General features: G+C 54.1%; 1 protein-coding gene across 1 annotated transcript in view; it reads right to left on the bottom strand.

Moving 5' to 3' along the window:
* The window catches only part of si:dkey-225n22.4 (collagen alpha-1(XXI) chain), a 28046-nt gene that overhangs the window by 1323 nt on the left and 779 nt on the right, over positions 1-25944 (bottom strand). The window contains exons 2-28 of the mRNA XM_057012150.1: positions 24789-24911; positions 24576-24712; positions 24230-24349; positions 23886-24002; positions 23623-23809; positions 23269-23434; positions 22958-23177; positions 22317-22490; positions 22156-22233; positions 22053-22064; positions 21883-21960; positions 21443-21496; positions 21299-21352; positions 21153-21206; positions 21017-21070; positions 20878-20931; positions 14022-14057; positions 13896-13943; positions 11909-11962; positions 9532-9594; positions 9368-9403; positions 8484-8528; positions 3746-3778; positions 3122-3268; positions 2945-2999; positions 624-818; positions 64-141 (exon numbers count right to left, since the gene is read on the bottom strand). Of these exons, the coding sequence (XP_056868130.1) occupies positions 64-141; positions 624-818; positions 2945-2999; positions 3122-3268; positions 3746-3778; positions 8484-8528; positions 9368-9403; positions 9532-9594; positions 11909-11962; positions 13896-13943; positions 14022-14057; positions 20878-20931; positions 21017-21070; positions 21153-21206; positions 21299-21352; positions 21443-21496; positions 21883-21960; positions 22053-22064; positions 22156-22233; positions 22317-22490; positions 22958-23177; positions 23269-23434; positions 23623-23809; positions 23886-24002; positions 24230-24349; positions 24576-24712; positions 24789-24867 (2428 nt within the window). The 5' untranslated portion in view covers positions 24868-24911. The remainder of the gene's footprint in view (positions 1-63; positions 142-623; positions 819-2944; positions 3000-3121; positions 3269-3745; positions 3779-8483; positions 8529-9367; positions 9404-9531; positions 9595-11908; positions 11963-13895; positions 13944-14021; positions 14058-20877; positions 20932-21016; positions 21071-21152; positions 21207-21298; positions 21353-21442; positions 21497-21882; positions 21961-22052; positions 22065-22155; positions 22234-22316; positions 22491-22957; positions 23178-23268; positions 23435-23622; positions 23810-23885; positions 24003-24229; positions 24350-24575; positions 24713-24788; positions 24912-25944) is intronic.

The following is a 25944-nucleotide window of genomic DNA, read 5'->3' as shown; positions in this document are numbered from 1 at the left end:
GGCAGTTCTGTTACACCGGGAAGCAGAGCCTAAAAGACCAGAATTGTGAGTGGAGCAACAAACCTGGCTGTCCGGGAGGTCCTGGGGGTCCCGGATAACCTTCCCCGATGCTGCCTTTAAGCCCTCGGGGACCAAGGTCACCTGCAACAGTGACCCATTATAACAGTGTTATAACACAGTGAACACTCAGCTGGAACTTTAGGTTTGCTCCCCTTCTTTAGTTCTGGGGACTCTCCTCATGGAACCCTGCAGCCGAGGGACCAAAGGTGTCCACAATGGTGGACGCCTGTGTCCTGTCCCGTCTCCCTGACCAGGACCAGCGTCCACAGCTGAGCGTGGTGCTGCTGCGCCGCGCTGATCAACCGTTACGTCTTTGTGCTCCGCCGACTTTAATGATGCTGGAGTTTTATGAGACGCGCTCAACATCAACCTCTTCAATTTGTTACTCGTTGATTTTAATCACTGTTGAAAGCAACAGTAAATTTCCCCGGTTGCTCTTTGTTGTTATTTATCGTCTTGTTTGTCTCAGGATTTACAGGCTGATTGAAAGATATCCTGTCACCTTCTATTATGTAGGCTGGATGCAAACAACATAATCCTGTCCTTCAGGCTTCAGCTCATACCTTTGAGGCCTGCTGGACCCTGCACTCCAGGGGGTCCCGGGTAACCAGGGGCGCCGCTCCCCCCAGGGTAGCCTGGGATGCCCATGGAGCCTTTGGGACCTGGGGCTCCTGGCTGTCCTGGTGGTCCTTTTATGCTCTGACAACGTTCACATCGGGCTGGGGGGCTGAGAGACTGTAGTAGTGCTGGAAGGTGATCTGCAAGGAAAAGGGAGGGAGGGGAGTAGGAGGGGAGGGGGGAGGAGGGGGGGGGGGAGTGGTAGAGTTAGGAGGGGGAGGAGGAGGAGGGGAGGACGTGGGAGGGGGAGGAAGTGGGAGGGGATGGGGGGGGATGAGGAGGGGGGGGGGAGCCCTTGCCTGACGGACGTCCGTGGGTGGGGGGAGGGGGGGGGGGGAGGGGGGCGGGGGGAAGGGAGGGGAGGAGGGAGGAGGGAGGGGGGAGGAGGAGGGGAGGAAGTGGGAGGGGATGGGGAGGGGGGGGAGGAGGAGGGGGAGGAGGAGGAGGAGGAAGGGGGAGGAGGGGGAGGGGCTGAATGAACTGATCGTGTTCACTCTGATTCTAAGAACTATTGGACTGAATTATAACAGCTGCAACAAAGAGTCTGTTTCTAGTGATCAGTGTGAACTGGTGAATGGTGAACTGAACTGGTGAATGGTGAGCTGGTGAATGATGAACTGGTGAATGGTGAGTGGTGGTGAACTGGTGAATGATGAACTGGTGAATGATGAACTGGTGAATAGTGAACTGGTGAATGGTGAGCTGGTGAATGATGAACTGGTGAGCTGGTGAATGGTGAGTGGTGAGTTGGTGAATGGTGAGTGGTGAACTGGTGAGCTGGTGAACGGTGAGCTGGTGAATGGTGGTGAATGGTGAGCTGGTGAATGGTGAGCTGGTGAGCTGGTGAATGATGAACTGGTGAGCTGGTGAATGGTGTGAACTGGTGAATGGTGAGTGGTGAACTGGTGAATGGTGAATGGTGAGCTGTGAATGGTGAGCTGTGAATGGTGAACTGGTGAGCTGGTGAACTGGTGAATGATGAACTGGTGAATGTGAACTGGTGAATGATGAACTGGTGAATAGTGAACTGGTGAATGGTGAACTGGTGAGCTGGTGAATGGTGAGCTGGTGAATAGTGAGCTGGTGAATGGTGAGCTGGTGAATGATGAACTGGTGAGCTGGTGAACTGGTGAGCTGGTGAATGGTGAGCTGGTGAATAGTGAGCTGGTGAATGGTGAGCTGGTGAATGATGAACTGGTGAGCTGGTGAATGGTGAGCTGGTGAGTTGGTGAATGGTGAGCTGGTGAATGGTGAGCTGGTGAGCTGGTGAATGGTGAGCTGGTGAATGGTGAGCTGGTGAGCTGGTGAATGATGAACTGGTGAGCTGGTGAATGGTGAGCTGGTGAGTTGGTGAATGGTGAGCTGGTGAATGGTGAATGGTGAGCTGGTGAGCTGGTGAATGATGAACTGGTGAATGGTGAATGGTGAGCTGGTGAATGGTGAGCTGGTGAGCTGGTGAATGTGAACTGGTGAGCTGGTGAATGATGAACTGGTGAGCTGGTGAATGGTGAGCTGGTGAACTGGTGAGCTGGTGAATGGTGAATGGTGAATGGTGAATGGTGAGCTGGTGAGCTGGTGAATGGTGAACTGGTGAGCTGGTGAGCTGGTGAATGGTGAGCTGGTGAACGGTGAGCTGGTGAATGATGAATGGTGAGCTGGTGAATGGTGAGCTGGTGAATGGTGAGCTGGTGAATGATGAACTGGTGAGCTGGTGAATGGTGAGCTGGTGAATGGTGAGCTGGTGAGCTGGTGAATGGTGAAATGGTGAATGGTGAGCTGGTGAATGGTGAGCTGGTGAATGGTGAATGGTGAGCTGGTGAATAGTGAGCTGGTGAATGATGAATGGTGAGCTGGTGAATGGTGAGCTGGTGAATGGTGAATGGTGAGCTGGTGAATGGTGAGCTGGTGAATGGTGAACTGGTGAGCTGGTGAGCTGGTGAATGGTGAGCTGGTGAATAGTGAGCTGGTGAATGGTGAATAGTGAGCTGGTGAATGGTGAATGGTGAATGGTGAGCTGGTGAATGGTGAATGGTGAGCTGGTGAATAGTGAGCTGGTGAGTGGTGAATGGTGAGCTGGTGAATGGTGAGCTGGTGAATGGTGAATGGTGAGCTGGTGAATAGTGAGCTGGTGAGCTGGTGAATGGTGAGCTGGTGAATAGTGAGCTGGTGAATGGTGAATAGTGAGCTGGTGAATGGTGAGCTGGTGAATGGTGAGCTGGAGCCAGCTGCCCCAGAGGGGCTGAGCCTGGTGGCCCCTGTCACTCACTACGCAGGGCGTTGGTGCAGAGCTTCAGAAGCTCCTGGTCCGACGGACTCCTCCCCTGAAAACCAGAAGACACCGTTGGTCTTGGGCGACCTCTGGAAGCCTCCGCAGACTCCACATCTGCAGCTGCACATCTGCTTCTGCTTCAATAGAATCTGCTCGCTGCAGGTGCTCACTTACAGGTTTCCCAGGGTGTCCCGGGGCTCCTGGATGTCCTGGCAGTCCATCCTGCCCAGGAAACCCCCGAGGACCCACAGAACCCATGTGTCCCACGCCCCCCTTCCTGCCTTCTGTCCCTCTGGGGCCGGCGTCGCCCGTCTCTCCTTTCTGAGGAAGCACAAGGGACAGAAATGAAACCAGGAACTTCACAGCATCAATGGATGAAAAGGAGAAAATTCAGGCTGGACTCGTGTGTGTGTGTGTGTGTGTGTGTGTGTGTGTGTTGTGTGTGTGTGTGTGTGTGTGTGTGTGTGTGTGAGTAAACTGTGTGTGTGTGAGTAAACTGTGTGTGTGTGTGTGTAAACTGTGTGTGTGTGAGTAAACTGTGTGTGTGTGTGAGTAAACTGTGTGTGTGTGAGTAAACTGTGTGTGTGTGAGTAAACTGTGATTCTCTTAGCAGCACAAGTGTTTGATATTTCAGATGAGTGTTCCTTTAGGGGGGGCTGCTTTTGTGATGTATATTTCTGCCCCGGGGGGGCAGATGGAGGGCTGCTCTGGGGTATCGCTCTGTTCGTCTTCTGTCGAGGTCCTGACTGCAGAGCAGGACAAAGGATGGACTATATCTAACAGTGCAGAGACACACACCTCTCCTTTCCTTCCCTTGGGTCCCGCTTCACCCTGTTGGAGGAAGGGGGGGGGGGGGGCGATGGAAGAGGGGGGGGGAAGAAGGGGGGAGAGTTAGGAACATACACGTTGAGGTCGGACCATCAGAGTTCATGTTTCTGCAGTACTGATGTGGAAGTTCCTGCTCTGCTCTGCTCTGCTCTGCTCTGCTCTGCTCTGCTCTGTTCTGCTCTGTTCTGCTCTGCTCTGCTCTGCTCTGCTCTGTTCTGCTCTGCTCTGCTCTGCTCTGCCCTGTCCTGCTCTGCCCTGTCCTGTCCTGCTCTGCTCTGTCCTGCTCTGCTCTGCTCTGCTCTGCCCTGTCCTGTCCTGCTCTGCTCTGCTCTGCTCTGCTCTGTCCTGCTCTGTCCTGTCCTGTCCTGTCCTGTCCTGTCCTGTCCTGCTCTGCTCTGCTCTGCTCTGCTCTGCTCTGCTCTGCTCTGCTCTGTCCTGTCCTGCTCTGCTCTGACCTGCTCTGCTCTGCTCTGTTCTGCTCTGCTCTGCTCTGCCCTGTCCTGCTCTGCTCTGTCCTGCTCTGTCCTGTCCTGCTCTGCCCTGTCCTGTCCTGCTCTGCTCTGTCCTGCTCTGCTCTGCTCTGTCCCGCTCTGCTCTGCTCTGCTTCTGCTCTGCTCTGCTCTGCTCTGCTCTGTCCTGTCCTGCTCTGCTCTGACCTGCTCTGCTCTGCTCTGTTCTGCTCTGCCCTGTCCTGCTCTGCTCTGTCCTGCTCTGTCCTGTCCTGCTCTGCCCTGTCCTGTCCTGCTCTGCTCTGTCCTGCTCTGCTCTGCTCTGTCCCGCTCTGCTCTGCTCTGTCCGTCCTGCTCTGCTCTGTCCTGTCCTGCTCTGCTCTGCTCTGTCCCGCTCTGCTCTGCTCTGTCCTGTCCTGCTCTGTCCTGCTCTGCTCTGACCTGCTCTGCTCTGACCTGCTCTGCTCTGTTCTATCCTGCTCTGTCCTGCTCTGCTCTGCTCTGTCCTGCTCTGCTCTGTCCTGCTCTGCTCTGTCCTGCTCTGCTCTGTCCTGTCCTGCTCTGTCCTGCTCTGTCCTGTCCTGCTCTGTCCTGTCCTGCTCTGCTCTGCTCTGTCCTGCTCTGCTCTGTCCTGTCCTGCTCTGCTCTGCTCTGTCCTGCTCTGCTCTGCTCTGCTCTGTCCTGCTCTGCTCTGATGCTTGTGTGCAGCTCTGTGAGCAGCAACATTAGAAGGTAGCAGCAGTTTTCAGATATCTGCCGGCGCTGCTTCAACTTTAAATGCTGCTGCTGTCCTGCTGATGAAGTCAGACGTTCTGCTGCGCCAGTTTATATGAGGAACACACGCAGCATCGGATCTTCTGCCTCCACAACGGCTCAGGAGAACAACGTCTAAAAGAGGGGGAATAAGAGGTGGAGGCAGAGAGGAGAAAAGGTTCCTGAAGCTGCAGAAGGTCCGGTGAAAGAGGGGGAATAAGAGGTGGAGGCAGAGAGGAGAAAAGGTTCCTGAAGCTGCAGAAGGTCCAGTGAAAGAGGGGGAATAAGAGGTGGAGGCTGAGAGGAGAAAAGGTTCCTGAAGCTGCAGAAGGTCCGGTGAAAGAGGGGATATAAGAGGTGGAGGCTGAGAGGAGAAAAGGTTCCTGAAGCTGCAGAAGGTCTGATGAAAGAGGAGGAATAAGAGGTGGAGGCAGAGAGGAGAAAAGGTTCCTGAAGCTGCAGAAGGTCCGGTGAAAGAGGAGGAATAAGAGGTGGAGGCAGAGAGGAGAAAAGGTTCCTGAAGCCGCAGAAGGTCTGATGAAAGAGGGGGAATAAGAGGTGGAGGCAGAGAGGAGAAAAGGTTCCTGAAGCCGCAGAAGGTCCGGTGAAGAGGAGGAATAAGAGGTGGAGGCAGAGAGGAGAAAAGGTTCCTGAAGCTGCAGAAGGTCCGGTGAAAGAGGAGGAATAAGAGGTGGAGGCAGAGAGGAGAAAAGGTTCCTGAAGCCGCAGAAGGTCTGATGAAGAGGGGGAATAAGAGGTGGAGGCAGAGAGGAGAAAAGGTTCCTGAAGCTGCAGAAGGTCCGGTGAAAGAGGAGGAATAAGAGGTGGAGGCAGAGAGAGGAGAAAAGGTTCCTGAAGCCGCAGCAGGAAGCAGGAAGTGTGTGCAGAGAGAAACATGTCAGGCTCCTTTCAGCCGCTGTGATTCAGCACTGACGCTTTTAGCCTTGAGAGTGCGTCACATGAAAGCTGCGTTGATTTCATCACTGCAGCAACACCCCCCCCCCCCCCCCCACACACACACACACACACACAACACCACCACCCACACACACACCCCCCCCCCCACAACACACACCACACACACACCACCACACACACCCACACACACAACACCCCCCACACACCCCACACACCCACACCCACACACACACACCCACACACACACCCACACACAACACACACACACACAACACCCACACACACACACACACACACACACACCCACACACACCCACACCACCCACACACCCACCACCCACACACACACAACACACACCCACACACACCCACCCACCACACACACACCCACACCCACACACACACCACACACCCACACACACCCACACACACACCCCACACACACACACACACACCCCCACCACCCACACACACCCACCCACCCACACACACCCCACACACCACACACACACACACACACACCCACCCACCCACAACACACACACCCACACACAACCACACACACACCCACACACACCACACACACACACACCCCACACAACACCCACACACCACACCCACACACCCACACCCACACCCACACACACCCACACACACACACACACACCCACCACACACACCACACACACCACCCACACACACACCACCCACCCACCCACACACACCCCACACACCCACACACACACACAACACACACCCACACACACCCACCCACACCACACCCACCCACCCACACACACCCACACACCCACACACACCCACAACACCCACACACACACCCACCCACACACCCACACCCACACACACCCACCCACCCACACACACAACCCACACAACACCACACACACACCCCACACACCCACACACACACCCCACACAACACACACACACACACCACACACCACACACCACACACACCCACCCACCCACACACACACCCAACACACACACACACACACACAACACCCACACACACCACACACACCCCACACAACCAACACACACCCACACACACACACAACACACACCCACACACCCACACACACACCCACACACCCACACACACACCCCACACAACACACACAACACACCAACACACACCCACACACACCACACACACACACACCCACAACACACCCACCCACCCACACACCCACCACACACCACACACACACACACACCCACACACCCACCCACACACCCACCACACCCCAACACACACACCACACACAACACACACACACACCCACACACCCACACACCACACACCCACACACCCACCACACACACCCACACACACAACACAACACACAACACACCAACACACACACCCACACACCCACACACACACACACACCCACCACACACCCACACACCCACACACAACACCCACACACCACCCACACACACCCACACACAACCCACCCACACACACACCCCACACACCCCACACAAACCCCCACACAACACACACACACACACACACACACACACACAACACACACACACACACACCCACCACCCACACACACCCCACACACACACACACACACACACCCCACACCCCACCACACACACCCCACACACCAACCCACACACACCACACACACACACACCCACACACCCCACACACCCACACACACACCCCCACACCCACACACACACCCACACACACCCACCCACACACACACAACACACACACCCCCACACCCCCACACACACACACACACCCACACCACACCCACACACACCCACCCACACACCACACACACACCCCCACCACACACCCACCCACACCACACCCACACACCCACACACACCCACACCACACACACACACACACACCCACACACCCACACCACACACACCCCACACAACACACACACACCACACCCACACACACACACACACACACACACACACACCCACACACACACCCACACACCCACACCACACACACACCCCACACACCACACACACACACACACACACACACACACCACCCCCACACACACCCCACACACCCCACACACACACACACACACACACACAGGAGCCCATCCTGGGCTGTGAAGATCGATTGGTCCAGAATCGATGCAGAACGGTGGATTTTAAACGCTGCCCATTTGCTGTTCAAGTGTGGCTACAAAGCTGAGGGCTCCAGCTGGATGTCCCAGATGTTCCCAGATGTTCACACTCTTGTATCTGTTCATTAGCAAATATTGATGGGAGCCTCATCTCACAGCCCCAAATCGATTATGCAGATCTGCGTTTCACCTCCATGACTGGATCTTATTCAGAATCCAGCTGATCTCTGCAGCTGGATCTGATCCCCACTCACCGATTCCTCCATCGCCACGGCAACACAATTCCCCTTTTCCTGTCATTAGCTGGAACACTGAGGGTTTTAGGACGACAGGCTTTGGCCTAAAGAAGCAACTGTTTGCAGGAAGCGCACGACAGGACGCGCGTCACTAAGACTCTGCTCTGCTGCCACCCAGTGGCGCTCTGAGGGATTTTCCACTCACCATCACGCCTGGATGGCCTGGCTCTCCGTCCGTGCCTGGCTCCCCCTGCACACACACAGACATCATGATTTCCTGCAGGTGTGAGAGTGTGTTTACATAAGTGCTATTGTGACTCCATGTGTGCAAAGGTGAGATTGAAAGTGAGCGTGTTGATCTAGGCCCGTATCACTGTGTGCTGGTCCATGTCTTCATTTGGCGAGCGAGTCTAAGTGGAGAAAAGGTCACGATTACCACCAGCAGCCAATAAGAGAAACCCGGGCAGTGTGGGGGGAGGGTGGGGTGGGGTGGGGGGGGGGGGGGGGTGACCTTTAACAAACCTGACTTCTATCTGCGGCTGCAGCTGCAGACGTTCTGCTGCTCTGGGCGGTGTTCTGTGAGTGCACGTGGCAGAAAACAAGCTATTCACAGCACGCTGGGATTGGTCACTCCTGCCGCGCACGGCGTGTTCGTGCCATCATCAGCCGTGCACGGCGGTAACGAGGCCGGCGTCACCGCCCCCACACACACCAGAAGCCGACGGTGGCGTGGACGAGTGAATCCTGCTTCCTGCTCTGCAGCAGGAGCTGCCGTTAGCCAGAGCCGGCGTGTTATTAAGCATGAATGTGTTATTAAGCATGAATGTGTTATTAAGCATGAATGTGTTATTAAGCATGAATAGTGCCACACACAGTTCTGCTGGGGTGGAACCGCTACTGGGACCAGTTCACTGGTGTTCACTGGTGCTGGTGCTGCTGGGAAGAAGCTCACCTTCTTCACCTGTCAGCAGGTTTATGTGTGTGTGTGTGTGTGTGTGTGTGTGTGTGTGTGTGTGTGTGTGTGTGTGTGTTGTGTGTGTGTGTGGTGTGTGTGTGTGTGTGTGTGTTGTCAGGGGTCGAGCAGAGAACCTTGGATCCTTCGGGGCCAGCGCCTCCGGTTTCCCCCTAAAAGACAGCAGAACAGTTCTGACTCTCGGGTCTCCAGGACGCAGAACCTTCCGGTAGCATTAGCATTAGCAGAGCGTTGACAGGTGTGCACGTGAAATCAAGCAGAACTCTATTTGGGTCCTCACCTTGTGACCTTTGAACCCTGGCAGCCCTGTCACACCCGGAGAGCCAGGTTCTCCCTTCACACCCTGGAAAAGGGGAAAGCTACTGATGTTAGCGTAGCGACCAGGTGATGAGGGGACATGACAAACATTCCTCACAAACGTCCCTGAACCCGTAAACTGGGACAGTTACAGGGGGGAACAGAGGAACCCAGAAGGAACCTCCTGAGCACCCAGAAGGTCCCAGAGAAGGTGCAGAACGTAAGTAAGGAACCAAAAACTCATTTAAAGTTAGCAAAACCTCCCACCGGGAAACAGGTCTGCTCATCAAACTGCAGTTTCCAGATGTTAATTTCTTTCTTTCTCAAAGGAGAACATCTGCAAAGCAAGAGCGCTAATGAAGCAGAAACCACAGCGGCTGACATTTAATGGTCCAAACGCTGGCATTTAAAAAAGAGCAGCATCCAAACTGGAGGAAATAACAAGTGTCAGGATGAGAGGGACCAGAGGCAGGATGAGAGGAACCAGAGGCAGGATGAGAGGAACCAGAGGCAGGATGAGAGGAACCAGAGGCAGGAACCAGAGGCAGGATGAGAGGAACCAGAGGCAGGATGAGAGGAACCAGAGGCAGGATGAGAGGAACCAGAGGCAGGATGAGAGGAACCAGAGGCAGGAACCAGAGGCAGGATGAGAGGAACCAGAGGCAGGATGAGAGGAACCAGAGGCAGGAACCAGAGGCAGGATGAGAGGAACCAGAGGCAGCAACCAGAGGAACCAGAGGCAGGATGAGAGGAACCAGAGGCAGGTCGGTCCTGAGGAGAGCATAGGCAAATGCTGCCATCCTGATCGGAGCCTGATCCCTCTGGGGAATCAGCCCTGCCCCCCCCCATCCAGGGAATCAGCCCTGCCCCCCCTCATCCAGGGAATCAGCCCTGCCCCCCCCCATCCAGGGACTCAGTCCTGCCCCCCCCATCCAGGGAATCAGCCCTGCCCCCCCCCATCCAGGGAATCAGCCCTGCCCCCCCTCATCCAGGGAATCAGCCCTGCCCCCCCTCATCCAGCCGCCTGCCACCAGGAGGATTCTTATGTGGCCTTGAGTGGAAGGAAATGAGGGAGCAGCATGAGGGTGAAGGCAGGGAGAGGACAAAGTCATCCAGACTATCTGGACGGGGGGGGCGAGGGGCCCGTCCTCACGTCACCGTTAAAGAGACATTTCTAGGATAATGAAGCTGATTGTTTGTCAAATGTGGACGTTGGTTGTTGGACCGGCGCGTCCATCTGTGACCTTTAAACCTGGTTTGGAGAGGTTTAACAAAGGAAGTCTGACTGTCCTGTTAGTAGTGGGTGGACGGGGACAGAAAGGTGTCTCTGGACCAGTCTGATTGTCCTGTTAGTAGTAGGTGGACGGGGGACAGAAAGGTGTCTCTGGACCAGTCCGACTGTCCTGTTAGTAGTGGGTGGACGGGGACAGAAAGGTGTCTCTGGACCAGTCTGACTGTCCTGTTAGTAGTGGGTGGACGGGGGACAGAAAGGTGTCTCTGGACCAGTCCGACTGTCCTGTTAGTAGTGGGTGGACGGGGGACAGAAAGGTGTCTCTGGACCAGTCTGACTGTCCTGTTAGTAGTGGGTGGACGGGGGACAGAAAGGTGTCTCTGGACCAGTCTGATTGTCCTGTTAGTAGTGGGTGGACGGGGGACAGAAAGGTGTCTCTGGACCAGTCCGACTGTCCTGTTAGTAGTGGGTGGACGGGGGACAGAAAGGTGTCTCTGGACCAGTCCGACTGTCCTGTTAGTAGTGGGTGGACGGGGACAGAAAGGTGTCTCTGGACCAGTCCGACTGTCCTGTTAGTAGTGGGTGGACGGGGACAGAAAGGTGTCTCTGGACCAGTCTGACTGTCCTGTTAGTAGTAGGTGGACGGGGGACAGAAAGGTGTCTCTGGACCAGTCTGACTGTCCTGTTAGTAGTGGTGGACGGGGGACAGAAAGGTGTCTCTGGACCAGTCTGACTGTCCTGTTAGTAGTGGGTGGACGGGGGACAGAAAGGTGTCTCTGGACCAGTCTGACTGTCCTGTTAGTAGTGGGTGGACGGGGACAGAAAGGTGTCTCTGGACCAGTCTGACTGTCCTGTTAGTAGTGGGTGGACGGGGGACAGAAAGGTGTCTCTGACCAGTCTGACTGTCCTGTTAGTAGGGGTGGACGGGGGACAGAAAGGTGTCTCTGGACCAGTCCGACTGTCCTGTTAGTAGTGGGTGGACGGGGACAGAAAGGTGTCTCTGGACCAGTCTGACTGTCCTGTTAGTAGTGGGTGGACGGGGGACAGCTTGGGTCAGCTGTTGGGACACCCTGTCCGTCCATCCGTCCATCCATTCACCCACCTATCTATCCATCTGAGATGATCTCACCTTTTGCCCTGGTGGTCCAACAGGCGCAGGGACACCTGGATCCATGCCGTTTCCCTAAAGAACACACACACACACATGCACACACCACACACATGCACACACACGCGCAACGCACGCACACGCACACACACGCACACACACGCACACACACACACACACACACCACACACACACACACACACACACACACACACACCCAGAGGAGTGAAGTTCTCCATTAAAGTTCTCCATGTTCTCCATCTGAACGGTGTCCTGGTCTCTGTGGACCAGGATTCTGAGAGCAGGCTGGTAGCAGGAGGTGTTGGGCAGCGCTGCCTGATGCCCTTGAGCAAGGTACCAAACCCCTGCTCTTTGTTCAGGGATTCTGTGTAATAACGGGTGTAATAAGACATTTTCCCTCTGTGGGATGAATAACCTGAGTCATTATGTAATTGTAGATTTTATAAAGATTAAATGATCATGCTCAACATTATAGCTCAGCACGGCAACAGTTAAACAGACGGTAAGCAACACGTTTATTGGCTATTTTGAGTAGAACTCTACTTTCTGGATCTGGATCCTCCGACACCGACCCAGTGCCACCAGGCTGGAGTCAGAGCCTTCATCACAATTTGACTCCAATCATTTTAAAACCCTCTGAGAAGACCGTGGTTCTCTCAGCGGGACGGTCACGCGGACGAGGGAGGACGCCGCCTTAGAAGAGACGCGGCGGAGCCCAGCGGCCTGGGAACAGCAGGCGATTAGCATAATAGCTAATTATAACATCCAACACACAGACCTTGGGACCATCTCGGCCAGGCGGCCCCTGGGGCCCCTGCACTCCCTGGACGGACACAGATATTGGAAGAAGGAGAGATGAGACAGGGAACTATGGGGGGAGAGAGAGAGGGAGGAGGAAGAGAGAGGGAGGAGGAAGAGAGAGGGAGGAGGAAGAGTGTGTGCATGCGACAGAGGGGTAGAGGAAGAGAGAGAAAATAAGATGAAAGAGAGACACTGTGCTGTGGGCTGAATGTGACAGAGTGTGTGACGGCTTAGTCAGGAGGCAGGCGCGCACACACACACACACACACACACACACGCACACACACACACACACACACACACACAGGGAGAGCAAGAGAGATCCACCAAGGCCCTGAGACAGGTGACTGCAGTTATCTGCTGGGCTAATATCAGCTTCTTCTTGAGGTAGACACAAGTGAATCATTTAGGATGATCCACTTCAGGCACTGTTGATACAGAACATCTCATTATCTAGTTAATTAAACCAGTATCAGCTTCTCCAGGAGATGCATCCTGGCAGCGGAGCTCGAAATAGTCCAACTGCTCCCCAACGCAAAATAAAGGGTTTAAAAGCACAAAAAACGTCCCGTTATAACCAGCGGCCCGAGATGACCCGAGATGACCTGACCCTTGCTGCTCAGTTGTCTGGAGGCTGGAATCAGGTTTTAAATTTCACGAAGATGCTTTTTCTCCTCTTCTCTGATCATTTTTCTGTCCTTAATTCAGCTTCCTGCTGACTTCCTGTTTCTGTATGTTCGCGGCTCCGCCACCAGAGGGCAGCATCGCCGCAGAGCAGCTGTGCCTGGATCACCCTCCCAAAGTTCTGCTCTAATGATGTTTACCAGCGGGGAGTTGTCCTCACTGTGTCTACATCCATAACCCCACTGCTAAATTAGCCACTCACCACTTTAATGGCACTCCCAGATAAGCTAAATGGACTCATATGGCACTGAGCTAAATTAATGATGCCATTAGAGGCTGATTGTGGGGACGTGAGCAGTATCACAGATAAACTTTGCTGAATCAAAGATGGAAAGCAGTGAAATCGGAGTGTTCCTCAGCTGGCAGTGTCGTCTCCAGAAGCCCTGGCTGAGCAGCCAGAAGGATCAGAAGGGTTTTTTGAATTGCTTTATAACATTTCAAAGGGGTTTAGAAAAGCGGAGGGAGCTGATATCAGCATGCTGAGTGCTGATAGAACTCAAACCTTTATTTCTCCAGGTGGTCCTGGTGGCCCAGGAGGCCCAATGTCCCCCTAAAACACATAACAAAAGTAAGATAACCCGAAGGGTTTCGAGAACTAAAAAGAGCTGACATCCAGGCCAGGTGTTACCTTTGGTCCTGCTTCTCCAGGAGGTCCCTGCTCACCCTGTAGATGACACAAACAATGATCACATTATAATCTTATATAATCCAGTCTGCCTGAGGGAGGAGGAGTCGGCAGAAGTGAGTAGAGCTAAAGGAGAAAACGTGTCCCAAGAGAATTTATGCTACGTCAGAACCAGGCCATAATATTCTGTACGCTCAGAAACACAGGGGTTCTAACCTCGTGGTAACCAGAAGGATAAATATGGAGTGTTTATGAACCACACGTGAGGGACCGTTTCTGTCCACAGACGAGCTGAGCGTGCGTGGTAAAGATCTGCCCGCGGCTCCTCCTGCCACGTTTGGACAAACACACCCGTAAAGCGTCTGTGTCCTCGACCCGCCACTGTTTCATGGTTTCGTCTGCGGCGGGACCACGAGCAGCTGCTGTGGTGAAGGATCCCAGGGATCGCCCAGGGATCGCCCAGGGACCGCCCAGGGACCGCCCAGGGATCGCCCAGGGATCGCCCAGGGATCGCCCAGGGATCGCCCAGGGATCAGTCAGCCTGTGGATGGGACGAGACGCTGCCACCCGAGGGACAGTTGGACCTCAGGGACGGCGGAGACAGTAAATCTGCGACGTGCCGCCCAGCTTCTAGTTCCCCCAGGAACTGGACAGGAACACACTGCTCCAGTGTTCTTTGCTTAAAAAATGCCAGTTGCTGTAAAATAATAACATCCTCAAATCAACACAGCATGAAAGACAGAGTGCCGTTGCCTAGGCAACGGCCGAATGAAGTCCTCAAAGCAGATCTGCAGCTCGGAGGCAAACAGTGGCAGCCAGTTAAGATTTGTGCAAGATGATTGTCCCCCGTGTGTGTGTGTGTGTGGTGTGTGTGTGCGTGCGTGTGCGTGCGTGCGTGTGTGTGTGTGTGTGTGTGTGTGTGCGTGCGTGCATGTGTGGACGCTCCACTAATGTCTGCAGACGGGAGATTCCATCAGAGACAATCAAGTCCAGAGTGGGTCCCTGAACGACCTTCGCCTCAGCCTCTGCAGTTGTCCTGGGGGGACGCCACTTCACCTGGACGGGTCAGAGCGGTCCTGATCCAGGTGAGGGACGGCTGGGCTCGTCCCTGGTCCGGTTGGGCTCGTCCCTGGTCCGTTGGGCTCGTCCCTGGTCCGGTTGGGCTCGTCCCTGGTCCGGTTGGGCTCGTCCTGGTCCGGCTGGGCTCGTCCCTGCTCTGGTTGGGCATTTTCAAAGCCAAATATTCTAAATGCAGAACTCTGCAGTGTGGACGCCACACAAGCGAGGCCTCCGCTGCATCCGCAGCCTTTTGAAGTGTCTCGGCGCACATTCAGAGGCAGAGCAGCGGAGCTCGTGCACGGCTGGCACGTGCACCAGCCCAATAAGCAGCCAGAGAAATCTCTGGATGTCTGAAAATACATAGATGCAGAGAGAGTCTCATGCTGGGACTAATCCCCCATTTCACCCTGACAAACAGCAGTTCAGACTTTAGAGACGGACTCTGCATATTTGACTCTAATCTGGCAGAATCAGGGAGGAGCTCATGAAAGATTAACAAGTGCACTGAGACAATGTGATACCAAGAGAGGCCCCCCCATCCCGGGCCCCCCCGGGCCCCCGCGGCACAGGTTGTGGGACCCGCAGGCTTTCATTTGTTCCAGGAGGGTCCGGATACACCTGTGCTGTCCGCATGCTCTAGCTGATCCATTCATTCATGGGGGGCCGGGGCTGGGGGCCGTGGCCGGGGCTGGGGGCCGGTGGCCAGGGGCTGGGGGCCGGGGCTGGGGGCCGGTGGCCGGGGCTGGGGGCCGGGGCCGGCCCCGTGTGTCCGTACAGACTCATTAAACCACTTAAACAGCCCCATTATGCTGCAGGCAGTCAGCTCAGCAGACCCCAGCACACATATGTCTCGTGCACGTCTCTGGACACGCAGCCCAGGCGCTCGTGGACCTCAGCCAACGTGCACAGGACATTTGTGACACTGCACCGCCCCCTGCTGGCGAGCAAAGAGACATTCAGGAAGTTGCCTGACGTCAACCTGACAAACAGGAAGTTCAGGTTCCGTGTGCAGCTCCCTCCCGTGTACATGACGTGAGTCTCATCATAAAGTTCCTCATGTTATCATTTTATCACCTCCTCATCTTGGAGCTATGAGGTTATTCCCAGTTATTACTGTCACTACCTGGATTTGAGTTAACCCTCTCTGACTCTTCGACTTTAAAATAAATGTGCTGCAGTTTGGGCACCAAGGGCCAAAACCCAACAAGTCAGGATCATTTTAGGGATAAAATCCCGACTAAGCAGCATTTTCTGCATGTTTCAGTGTTTCTTTGACTTGTGTGATGATGATTTTTAGCGTCTCATAAAAGGCTGTAAAAACAGGGATGACATTTATGGTGACTTGATTCCAGATTACAGAGCTGAGTTCCTCTGAGGGGGGTCTGCACATCTGAACCTGTGGTTTGGGGCTCGAACAGGACCAGCTTCCTCTGCTAGTTTAGACGCGTCTCAACTCGCTGCTAAATTACAAGCAAGAGTCCGAAATCCTCCCAGGTTTCAGGGATCACTTTGATGCCCCAGGACCTGGTTCAGCCTCCTGAACCAGGATCCAACCAGGACCTGGTGTGATCCAACACCTCTGCTGTCAGGAGAGCTCCTTCTGCCTCTCAGGTACAGTTCAGCTGTAATTACAGGGGCAACTTTAGTCGACACATGGAAACCTCACACAGCTGCAGCACAGCGACACACACCCCATAATAAGAGACCTGCCCCACCTGCAACGACCGCAGAGGGCAATTTTTAATTAGTTACTTTCAATGTGTGTGAAACATCCAAAGCCCAAATGTTTTTACTGCTGAGGGGAGTTTTATGACCCTGTGTGTGTGTGTGTGTGTGTGTGTGTGTGTGTGTGTGTGTGTGTGTGTGTGTGGTGTGTGTGTGTGTGTGTGTGAGAGGCTCCAATTAGAGCCCACACTGAAGTGTTCAGACAGAATCCAACTTCAGGCCTCATTACCATTGAATGGTGTCACGGACGGATGGAAAGGAAAGATCTGGGGTTGACAGGATGTGACCTCAGGCCACGGCCACACGGCCGGGCTGCCCCCCATGCTGCCCCCCATGCTGCCCCCATGCTGCCCCCCATGCTACCCCCATGCTGCCCCCTATGCTGCCCCCTATGCTGCCCCCCATGCTGCCCCCCATGCTACCCCCATGCTGCCCCCCATGCCTCCCCCATGCTGCCTCCCATGCTGCCCCATGCTGCCCACATGCTGCCCCCATGCTGCCCCCATGCTGCCTCCCATGCTGCCCCCATGCTGCCCCCATGCTGCCCCCATGCTGCCCCATGCTGCCCCCCATGCTGCCCCCATGCTGCCCCCTATGCTGCCCCCTATGCTGCCCCCATGCTGCCCCCATGCTGCCTCCCATGCTGCCCCCATGCTGCCCCCATGCTGCCCCATGCTGCCCCCCATGCTGCCCCCATGCTACCCCCATGCTGCCCCCTATGCTGCCCCCATGCTGCCCCATGCTGCCCCCTATGCTGCCCCCATGCTGCCCCCATGCTGCCCCCTATGCTGCCCCCTATGCTGCCCCCATGCTGCCCCCCATGCTGCCCCCATGCTGCCCCCATGCTGCCCCATGCTGCCCCCCATGCTGCCCCATGCTGCCCCCTATGCTGCCCCCATGCTGCCCCCATGCTGCCCCCTATGCTGCCCCCTGCTGCCCCATGCTGCCCCCTATGCTGCCCCCTATGCTGCCCCCCATGCTGCCCCCATGCTGCCTCCATGCTGCCCCCATGCTGCCCCCATGCTGCCCCATGCTGCCCCCCATGCTGCCCCCATGCTGCCCCCTATGCTGCCCCCATGCTGCCCCCATGCTGCCCCCTATGCTGCCCCCATGCTGCCCCCATGCTGCCCCCTATGCTGCCCCCTATGCTGCCCCCATGCTGCCCCCCATGCTGCCCCCATGCTGCCCCCATGCTGCCCCATGCTGCCCCCCATGCTGCCCCCATGCTGCCCCCTATGCTGCCCCCATGCTGCCCCCATGCTGCCCCCTATGCTGCCCCCATGCTGCCCCCATGCTGCCCCCTATGCTGCCCCATGCTGCCCCCCATGCTGCCCCCATGCTGCCCCCTATGCTGCCCCCATGCTGCCCCCATGCTGCCCCCATGCTGCCCCCACAGCTGGAGCACAACCCAGGAGGGAACATTCTGATGCTCTGATTACTCCACAAGATCTGAGCTTGTCTGTAAACTTTGTTCTCTGGGCTGTGAAGTCGTTGAATGTCTTGTAATGGAAACAACCTGAGAACATCAGCGAGGGTTGTTGTGCTAATGCTACTGCTACTAATGCTGCTGCTACTGCTGCTACTGCTACTAATGCTGCTGCTACTGCTGCTACTGCTACTAATGCTGTTGCTACTACTGCTACTGCTGCTAATGCTGCTGCTACTGCTGCTACTGCTACTAATGCTGCTGCTGCTACTACTACTGCTGCTGCTGCTACTAATGCTGCTGCTACTGCTGCTGCTGCTGCTACTGCTGCTGCTGCTGCTACTGCTGCTGCTGCTGCTGCTGCTGCTACTACTGCTACTGCTACTAATGCTGCTGCTACTACTGCTACTACTGCTGCTACTGCTGCTGCTACTACTGCTACTGCTACTACTGCTACTGCTACTAATGCTACTGCTACTACTGCTACTGCTACTACTGCTACTGCTACTAATGCTGCTGCTACTACTACTGCTGCTGCTGCTGCTACTGCTGCTACTGCTGCTATTGCTACTACTACTCCTGCTAATACTATTCTCCTGGTGCTACTACTGAAGCAACTTCTGAGCTCTTGGTATTCTGTTTTTGTTCTTTTGGGCCAGTCAAGGAGAGGCTGTCCGTCTGCAAACCTTCTCTAACCAGCCAGTGTCCGTCTTTCCTTCCTTCCTTCCTTCCTTCCTTCCTTCCTTCCTTCCTTCCTTCCTTCCTTCCTTCCTTCCTTCCTTCCTTCCTTCCTTGTGCCTTGTTTACGCTGTCCTGGTGTCACTTCTCATATCAGTAAACTTCAGGTCAACACAAGTCATCTCAGCCACCCGTGTGTCAGTTCCACAACCTCCGTCCAGCATTTCCCCAACACCGGCTAAATGTCGCCGTGACAACCATCGCTTTAAGGTGCACAGAGCTAGTTAAAGGAATCCCCATCCACATTCAGAAGGAAAATCGGAGAAAATACTGGACACAGCTGATGTTTGTAGCTGTAACCCGTCAGCTGATGGTCAGTCGGCTCCAAAATAAATGTTGGTTCTTCACAAATATTGGAGAGGAAGTGACACCTGCACCCTAAACACAGCAGAACCACTTCATGTTTGCCTCTGACAGCACGAGGACGTCCACCAACACTCGTTCAGCATCAACGGTCCAGTTCACAGCGATTAAAGCGGCGTGTTGAACGTGGAAAAAGGGGCCCGTCAAGAACGCTTAAACACATAAATTCTTCTCACTTCATTTACTTTAACGCTGCTTCTCTGAGCAGATGTTTGGAAGCAATTAGCCAAAGCACAATAATATAACAGCCAATTAGTCTTTACAGTAGATTTACTGTTTTCCTGGTCGTCGTTAAGATGCTCAGTCTTCCCTGAATTTGCAGGAAGGATTTTCACGTGTTGCTGCTCCACTGGAATCTGGGGTCTGGTTCAGGGTTCTTTGAGCAGTGAAAGAACCAGAGAAGGTCGGGTCCTTCGTGAAGTCTGCTTCCTGTTTGTGTTTTGAATCCAAACAACCAAATGGTCTTTGGCCCTGACTCAACTGTTCCCGTAACTATTAGCAGGACCAGTTTGACGTGGAGGAATGTCTTCAAGATAAGGTCTGAACCAGAACCAAGGCAGTTCCTGCATCCCAGGGGTCCAGTTCCTGGAACTTCTCACCGCTTTGTAGTGGTGGAATTCTTTAACGGACAAGTTGAATCTACCCTGATTTGTGATCTGGAGTGAAAAAGGGAAGAACATCGATCACCGTGCATGGTGATCAGAGAAGAACGGTGAGTGGGATCCTTCGTGTGGCGTCATGCCGAGCGACAGGAAGTCACGTCTGGATTCACAGGTGACGTGTGAGGAGGGCTTGGAAATGGGCCGACGGAGCCTCGTGAAAGGTGGAGAGCTGATCGTGATGAAGCGATCCGTGTTAACGCTGCAGGCAGGCAGGCGGAGAGCCGAGGCAGCTGTCAGTCAAACCCCGTTCGTGATCAGAAGCTGGCGCAGCAGAGAGACGTCCAGCCAGGAGAAACTGGTTCAGCCTCGCACACAAACGCTTCTGGAACATCGCAGGAGTTGAGATCAAAGCAGCGGGGACTCGGCCGGCAGCTGCACACATCACGGTTCCGTGCAGCCGCCCCGACCAGGAGTTATTCTTTAGTCTGTACATAAAAGTCAAATTCCCAAACAGCAGCGTTGGAAACGGACTCTCCAAACGCCTGCTGAGATAAGAGCAGCAGCATCAGACAGTCAGAGGGATGAACGCCGGCGCCGCCTCCAGCCGGCCCATCGCCGAGCAGCAGCACGCAATAATGTAGCTCCGCTGCATTATTCAGCACAATCAGCCTTCGTCTGTGCTGGATCTGCTCCTGTGGAGCAGCAGACGGGCTCCGCGCTCGTTCCTCATCAGGGAAACCTTGTCTGGATGAGCTGGAACATCAGACCGATGCCTTGTCTGACTACTCTCCTTCTGCCATTTAGCACTTTTATAATTTACAACTTTACTGTTCCGTCTCGTCTTCTTCTTGGAAAATCCCAGTGTGCCATTGTCCCTGTCCAGCTCTTACTGGTTTCCTGCCCGTCCGGTGTCACGGCTTCACAACTGAGCTCCAGTAACACTTACCGTGGCTCCAGCTTGTCCTGGAGGTCCTGGGTCACCTTCCTCTCCAGAGTCGCCCTGCGTTACATGGTATTAACGTGATGTTTCATCATTAGAGCAAAGCAATAAAGCTGGAAGTAAACCAGTGTGACCGTCCTCCTACCCTGGCCCCTGGTGGTCCTGGTGCTCCTGGTTCTCCTGGTAGTCCCGGTTGTCCCTGTGCCGTCCCCGGTTCCATTAGCAGATTAGAGATTAGACTAGAGCAGATTAGAGCCGCTCGTATGTTGAGGGAAACTCACCGTATCACCTTTGGAACCAGGCTCTCCTCTGGGTCCCGCTGCACCACGTTCTCCCTGGAGACGATGAGGAAGTCCATTGGAGGAAACGTTTAATGTTACAAACAAACACTCAGACTTGTGAGGATTGTTCGGATGATGTGTTTGACCTCCATCCCAGCTGGGCCCACAGGTCCTGCTTCTCCAGCCGGTCCATCTTTACCCTTCAACAAAGACGGACCCAACGAGGGCCAACGATGTGCTCACGGCTTTATTTTGAAAGGGTGGCGATGAAAATCTGAATGAATACTTACAGGTTTGCCATCTGGTCCCGGGGGTCCTTCCCTCCCTCTCTCCCCACGAAAACCCTGAACCACAGAAAAAGGTTTGCGTTGAAGCGGAGAACAGGTCCTGAGTTCGTGTTCATTATTGCGCTGTGAAACTCAGCGGAACGTCTGCGTCACGTTAGATGTTGGTTGGATTTTGGAGCTTCGTTCTTGTTTTCAAGGTCAGTTTGGAGGAAATCAAAAGAGTTTAGTTTGATTCAGAAATAGAGGCCGTCAGTTTCGCCCGTGCACACGTGCGTGGAGACACATGCACGTTTTATGGGGGGGGTGACTGCGGACATCTCGTCTCTTTTCAACCAGAGACGGACGTCACATGACCTCCAGCCTCATTTGGGTACAAAGGCGGTTTGAAAGGTTTGAAGTGACATCATGTCATAGAAGAAGAAGTGCATGTGAGTGAGAGCTACCGTGCGCCCAGGAGGGCCTCGCTGCCCCGGTGGTCCCGCCACACAGTCTTCTACTGGGGCTGTACGGTTGGCTGGACACTGAGGAGACACACACACACACACTCACTGACCTCCACACACACCCACAGGCTGCTCGTGACAAAGAGCAAAGTCGTGTGTTCTCAACGTACCCTGTCATCCTCCTGCGTAGAGAGAAATAAAAGAGGTTATCCTCGTTCCAGGCCGTGGTGCAGAGCAGATGTCGGCCTGGTGGGGGCAGCGCAGACAACTTACCACTGAGAAGATCTCACAGGCCGTCTCTCTTTGGCTCTGGAGAGGATCACAATACAGACGCAGCTTCTGAAGGTCCACCTGGAAAAGAGGGTGTGGGAAACGTCCCTTTCAGAAACCGCCATTGAAGGACTGGAGCTCCAGGCCGGGCTCCAGACACTCACAGGGACGCTGGTGTCTGTTCCTGGCCTCTTGGACAGCTGCGTCTTCCCATTGATGTAAATGGGATCCACTGGGTCCAGTGAGCCTTCACGGATGAGCCGATCATCCAGGAAGCTGGAAAGCTGAGGTGGCCTCACCAGGAGTTTGAGCTGATGCCACTTTCCATCAAAAAGGTCCTGAGACAAATAGTAAGTGTATAAATAATAATGTGCTCAACTCCATGTAAACTGTGTATTTGGCTCTTTAATTGAAACATCATCTTCATTAGCGCAGTTTAACATTTCTGTACGTTTATGGGAGGTTTGCTAATTTTAGCTAAACCCCAACTTCCTCATCCTGAATGGCTGTGAAGAACAGGAAGTGGGGCGTATTTTTCCACCACATTCAGAAGGTAGCCGGTGTGTGTGTGTGTGTGTGTGTGTGTGTGTGTGTGTGTGTGTGTGTGTGGTGTGTGTGTGTGCGTGTGTGTGTGTTATTGTTGCTTGGTCCACACCCTTGAACATCATCCCAGCAAAACTAACTCAAAACCAACAAACACAAGTTCGTGTGGATGTGTTATACATGTGTGTTGCCATGGCAACGGGCCTGTGTGCTTCATGACTTATACAGCCTGATCTCTATTTCTCTCTATCTACAAACAAACCTGGAATCCTTGAAAGACGACTCTCTGCAGCTTGTCTCTGGCTCTGGTTGCCACAAAAATCACGGATTTGTCCTTCCCGTTTAGGGTCACAGCCGCCTGGATCTCCTTATCTTTGGACAGCACCCTCCACAGGTCAAAGGTCAGTTTACTAGAAGATGCCTTTATTCTCAGAGTGGCTACAAACACGTAGGACGGGGGCAGGCCTTCGGGGAAGATCTCCCTGGTGAGACATCAGACAGCAGTATGTCATCGGCCGTATGTCACCTGTCTGCGGCTCAGGTGAGGGTGATGACAGGAAGCCAGACGCCCACCTCGTGTTCTCAGTAATGTCGCTGGTGGCTGACAACGCGTACGCAGTTTCAGAGCTCAAAGAACCTGGAATCTTCTTGGCTTTCAGCTGAAGCTTCATGCCGATCATCAGCTCAAAGCCTTTTTCATCACGAGAGGACACTGGGATTCGTGTTGGACACACGGACTCTACAAAGGAACGGGGTCATAAAGGTCACAGCCCAGAAGAAGACGCATCCCAGAGCTTTCCAGCACGATATTACCGATAAAGCAACGTCTGACTGCTGCGCAGGTGCCTCAACATTCACCTGAGACCATCGGTTTTGTGGGAAAGTTTGACGGAGGAACATTTTTCCGCGCTACGGTTCAGATCTGACCTTCACAGAGCTTCTGTCCCATGGACTCTCGGATGCGGTGAATGGTGGTGTAATCTTCGGCATACAACACGTAGGTAGATGAGGGTTTGTTAGCGATAGATATCAGCTCGGAGGTGGTGATCTCGCTGCCCACTCCGACAGCAAACACTGTGATTCCCTCAGCTCGTGCCTCCGTACTCGCGTCCACCTGCAGAAACCTCCATCAGGCTCAGATTGTTGCATTTTAGTGACCCCATCCGGCTTTGTGCTAAGGTCTCACTGACCACATCATCCTGAGATTTGCCGTCCGTCAACACCACAGCGATGCGGTTCTTGACCTGGCCGGCTCTTTGAGTGGAGGGGAACACGTGGTCCACAGCGAACCGGATGGCCCTGCCCGTCTGCAGACACAGAGAGGATCCGGTGATGCTCAGCTTCAAACTTCTCCTGGTTTTTACACCCTGGGGTCTGTTAGCCTCTGCTACTGCTGGGCTTCTGAAGGCCCTTCCCTTTCCTGGAACCCTCTACCAATATCAGGGTGAACAGTGGTTTGGAGAAAACAGCTGAAAATCGGAAGAATTTGCCTTTCAGAAACAACAGGCGTGTAAACATCTGAACGCTATCCTGCCTGCGTGTTCCCTCCCAGGTAGCTGATGCTCCGGATGGCTCGGATGAGATCGCCTTCTCCCTGATGTTTCCCCAGCGGGATCTCCAGGCGAGGGGCATCGCTGTACTGGACCACACCCACCTACAGCAGCCAGACAGCAAGCAAAGTGTGGATGTTGGCGTCACTGAAGGTTGCCAGGGGTAACGCAGATATTATTGCAGAGAGAAATTGAGGAGATTTGCCTCCCTGGATTGTGAAAATAAAGCAAGAGAAGCTGGAGAACATCATAGGTGCTCATCAGAAGGGTGAAAGGCAGCGTTGACGACAGCGTCAGTAAAGCCCACCTACAGGCTGGGGTCGATTTTACCTGTGTGTAGGCTGAACTGATGTCAAACTGGCTCGTGATGTTAATCAGCCACTGTTTGGCCGAGTCGAAGTCTGACACGCCGACGCTCCAGGAGCCATCGACCACATACACCAGGTCGTTAACCACTGTGCTGCAGCCTGTTCGGAGAACGCATGTGAGCCACAGAAGGTGGTGGAAGGCTAAATTCCATATGGATGAGATCATGCTCGCTACCTGCTTTGACGTCGTCCTCGTCCGCGGCCTCTAGGGGGATCAGCAGAAGCACAACACCTGACAAGAACCACAGCAGCATGGCGTCTCCTCGACCGTGCACCGCAGTCCAGCTTCTGCTGGCTCCTGGATAACATCACATATGCAGTAAATCCGCTTATTATAGAGGTCTAATGCTAACGTCACAGCTGATTCAGTGGAGCTAACGTTAGCCTTAGCTTTAGCTTCAGCCCAAACCAAACCACCAAATAAACTATTTGTCCGTCATGTAAAAGTCCTCCTGTCTTCACTTGAAAGGCTTTGTTGTTCATGTTTTCCATGTGTTTCCAACTCTGGCTTCTTGCTCGACAGTGCAAACACAGTCCCGCAGACCACAAAGTCGGGCAGCAGAAAATAACAGCGTGGGGGAAAACCAAAATAAAAACACGGCCAGCCCTGCTGCGGCGTGCTGGCAGAGGCTTGAAAGACGGGGAGGATCAGTCAAGTGGAGGTTATAGCACAACCGCAGCTCTCCTCCCAGCTCCCTGCGTTTCATTTGCTATTATGGGATGGTGCTACGCCGACGTCCTTCCAACTGATGCTGCAGAGGAATTCTTCTCACCTCTCCGCCATGAAAAAAGGCCGGTGCAAAATTTAGCAGGAGTAAAAACATCCTGCTGACAAAAACACTAGCATTTAGAGATGCTCTCATTAATATTCATTTGGGTTTCTAAACATTTGGACACAGATGAAGTCTGCTCTTGTCATGTTCTTTGTAACAGATCTTTTCTAGTGCTAATTTTCTGTCGTCACACACCTGAGACCAACAAGCTTCTTCTGTGCAGTATGTTTACAACACCGACAGAGCACCGAGGTTCCCAGCTAGGAGCCCACAAAGGACCAATAATCCAAAGAGTAGGACGCATACGAGGAGAGAACTGAGGGGGGTAATGACGGACTGACTACATGCAGGTAGAACAAAAGTCTTGTCGATAAGAGACAACCAGAACCGTGTTTACACGAATGGTGTCATCAGTTTAATGTGGCTACAACAGGGCAACACACACGTTCAGAAGCCAAGACGGGTGTAAAAGTGTGTCAGAGGGGACGACCTGTCTGGGACTGCTGAATTCATTTACATTAGTTCTGGTCTGAGGTGATAATGTTCACCAGACTGCTG

The sequence above is a fragment of the Takifugu flavidus genome, chromosome 17 (assembly GCF_003711565.1).
Source record: "Takifugu flavidus isolate HTHZ2018 chromosome 17, ASM371156v2, whole genome shotgun sequence".
Lineage (NCBI taxonomy): Eukaryota > Metazoa > Chordata > Actinopteri > Tetraodontiformes > Tetraodontidae > Takifugu > Takifugu flavidus.
Note: the sequence above shows the minus strand (reverse complement) of the source record. Positions and strands in the feature narration are given on the sequence as shown.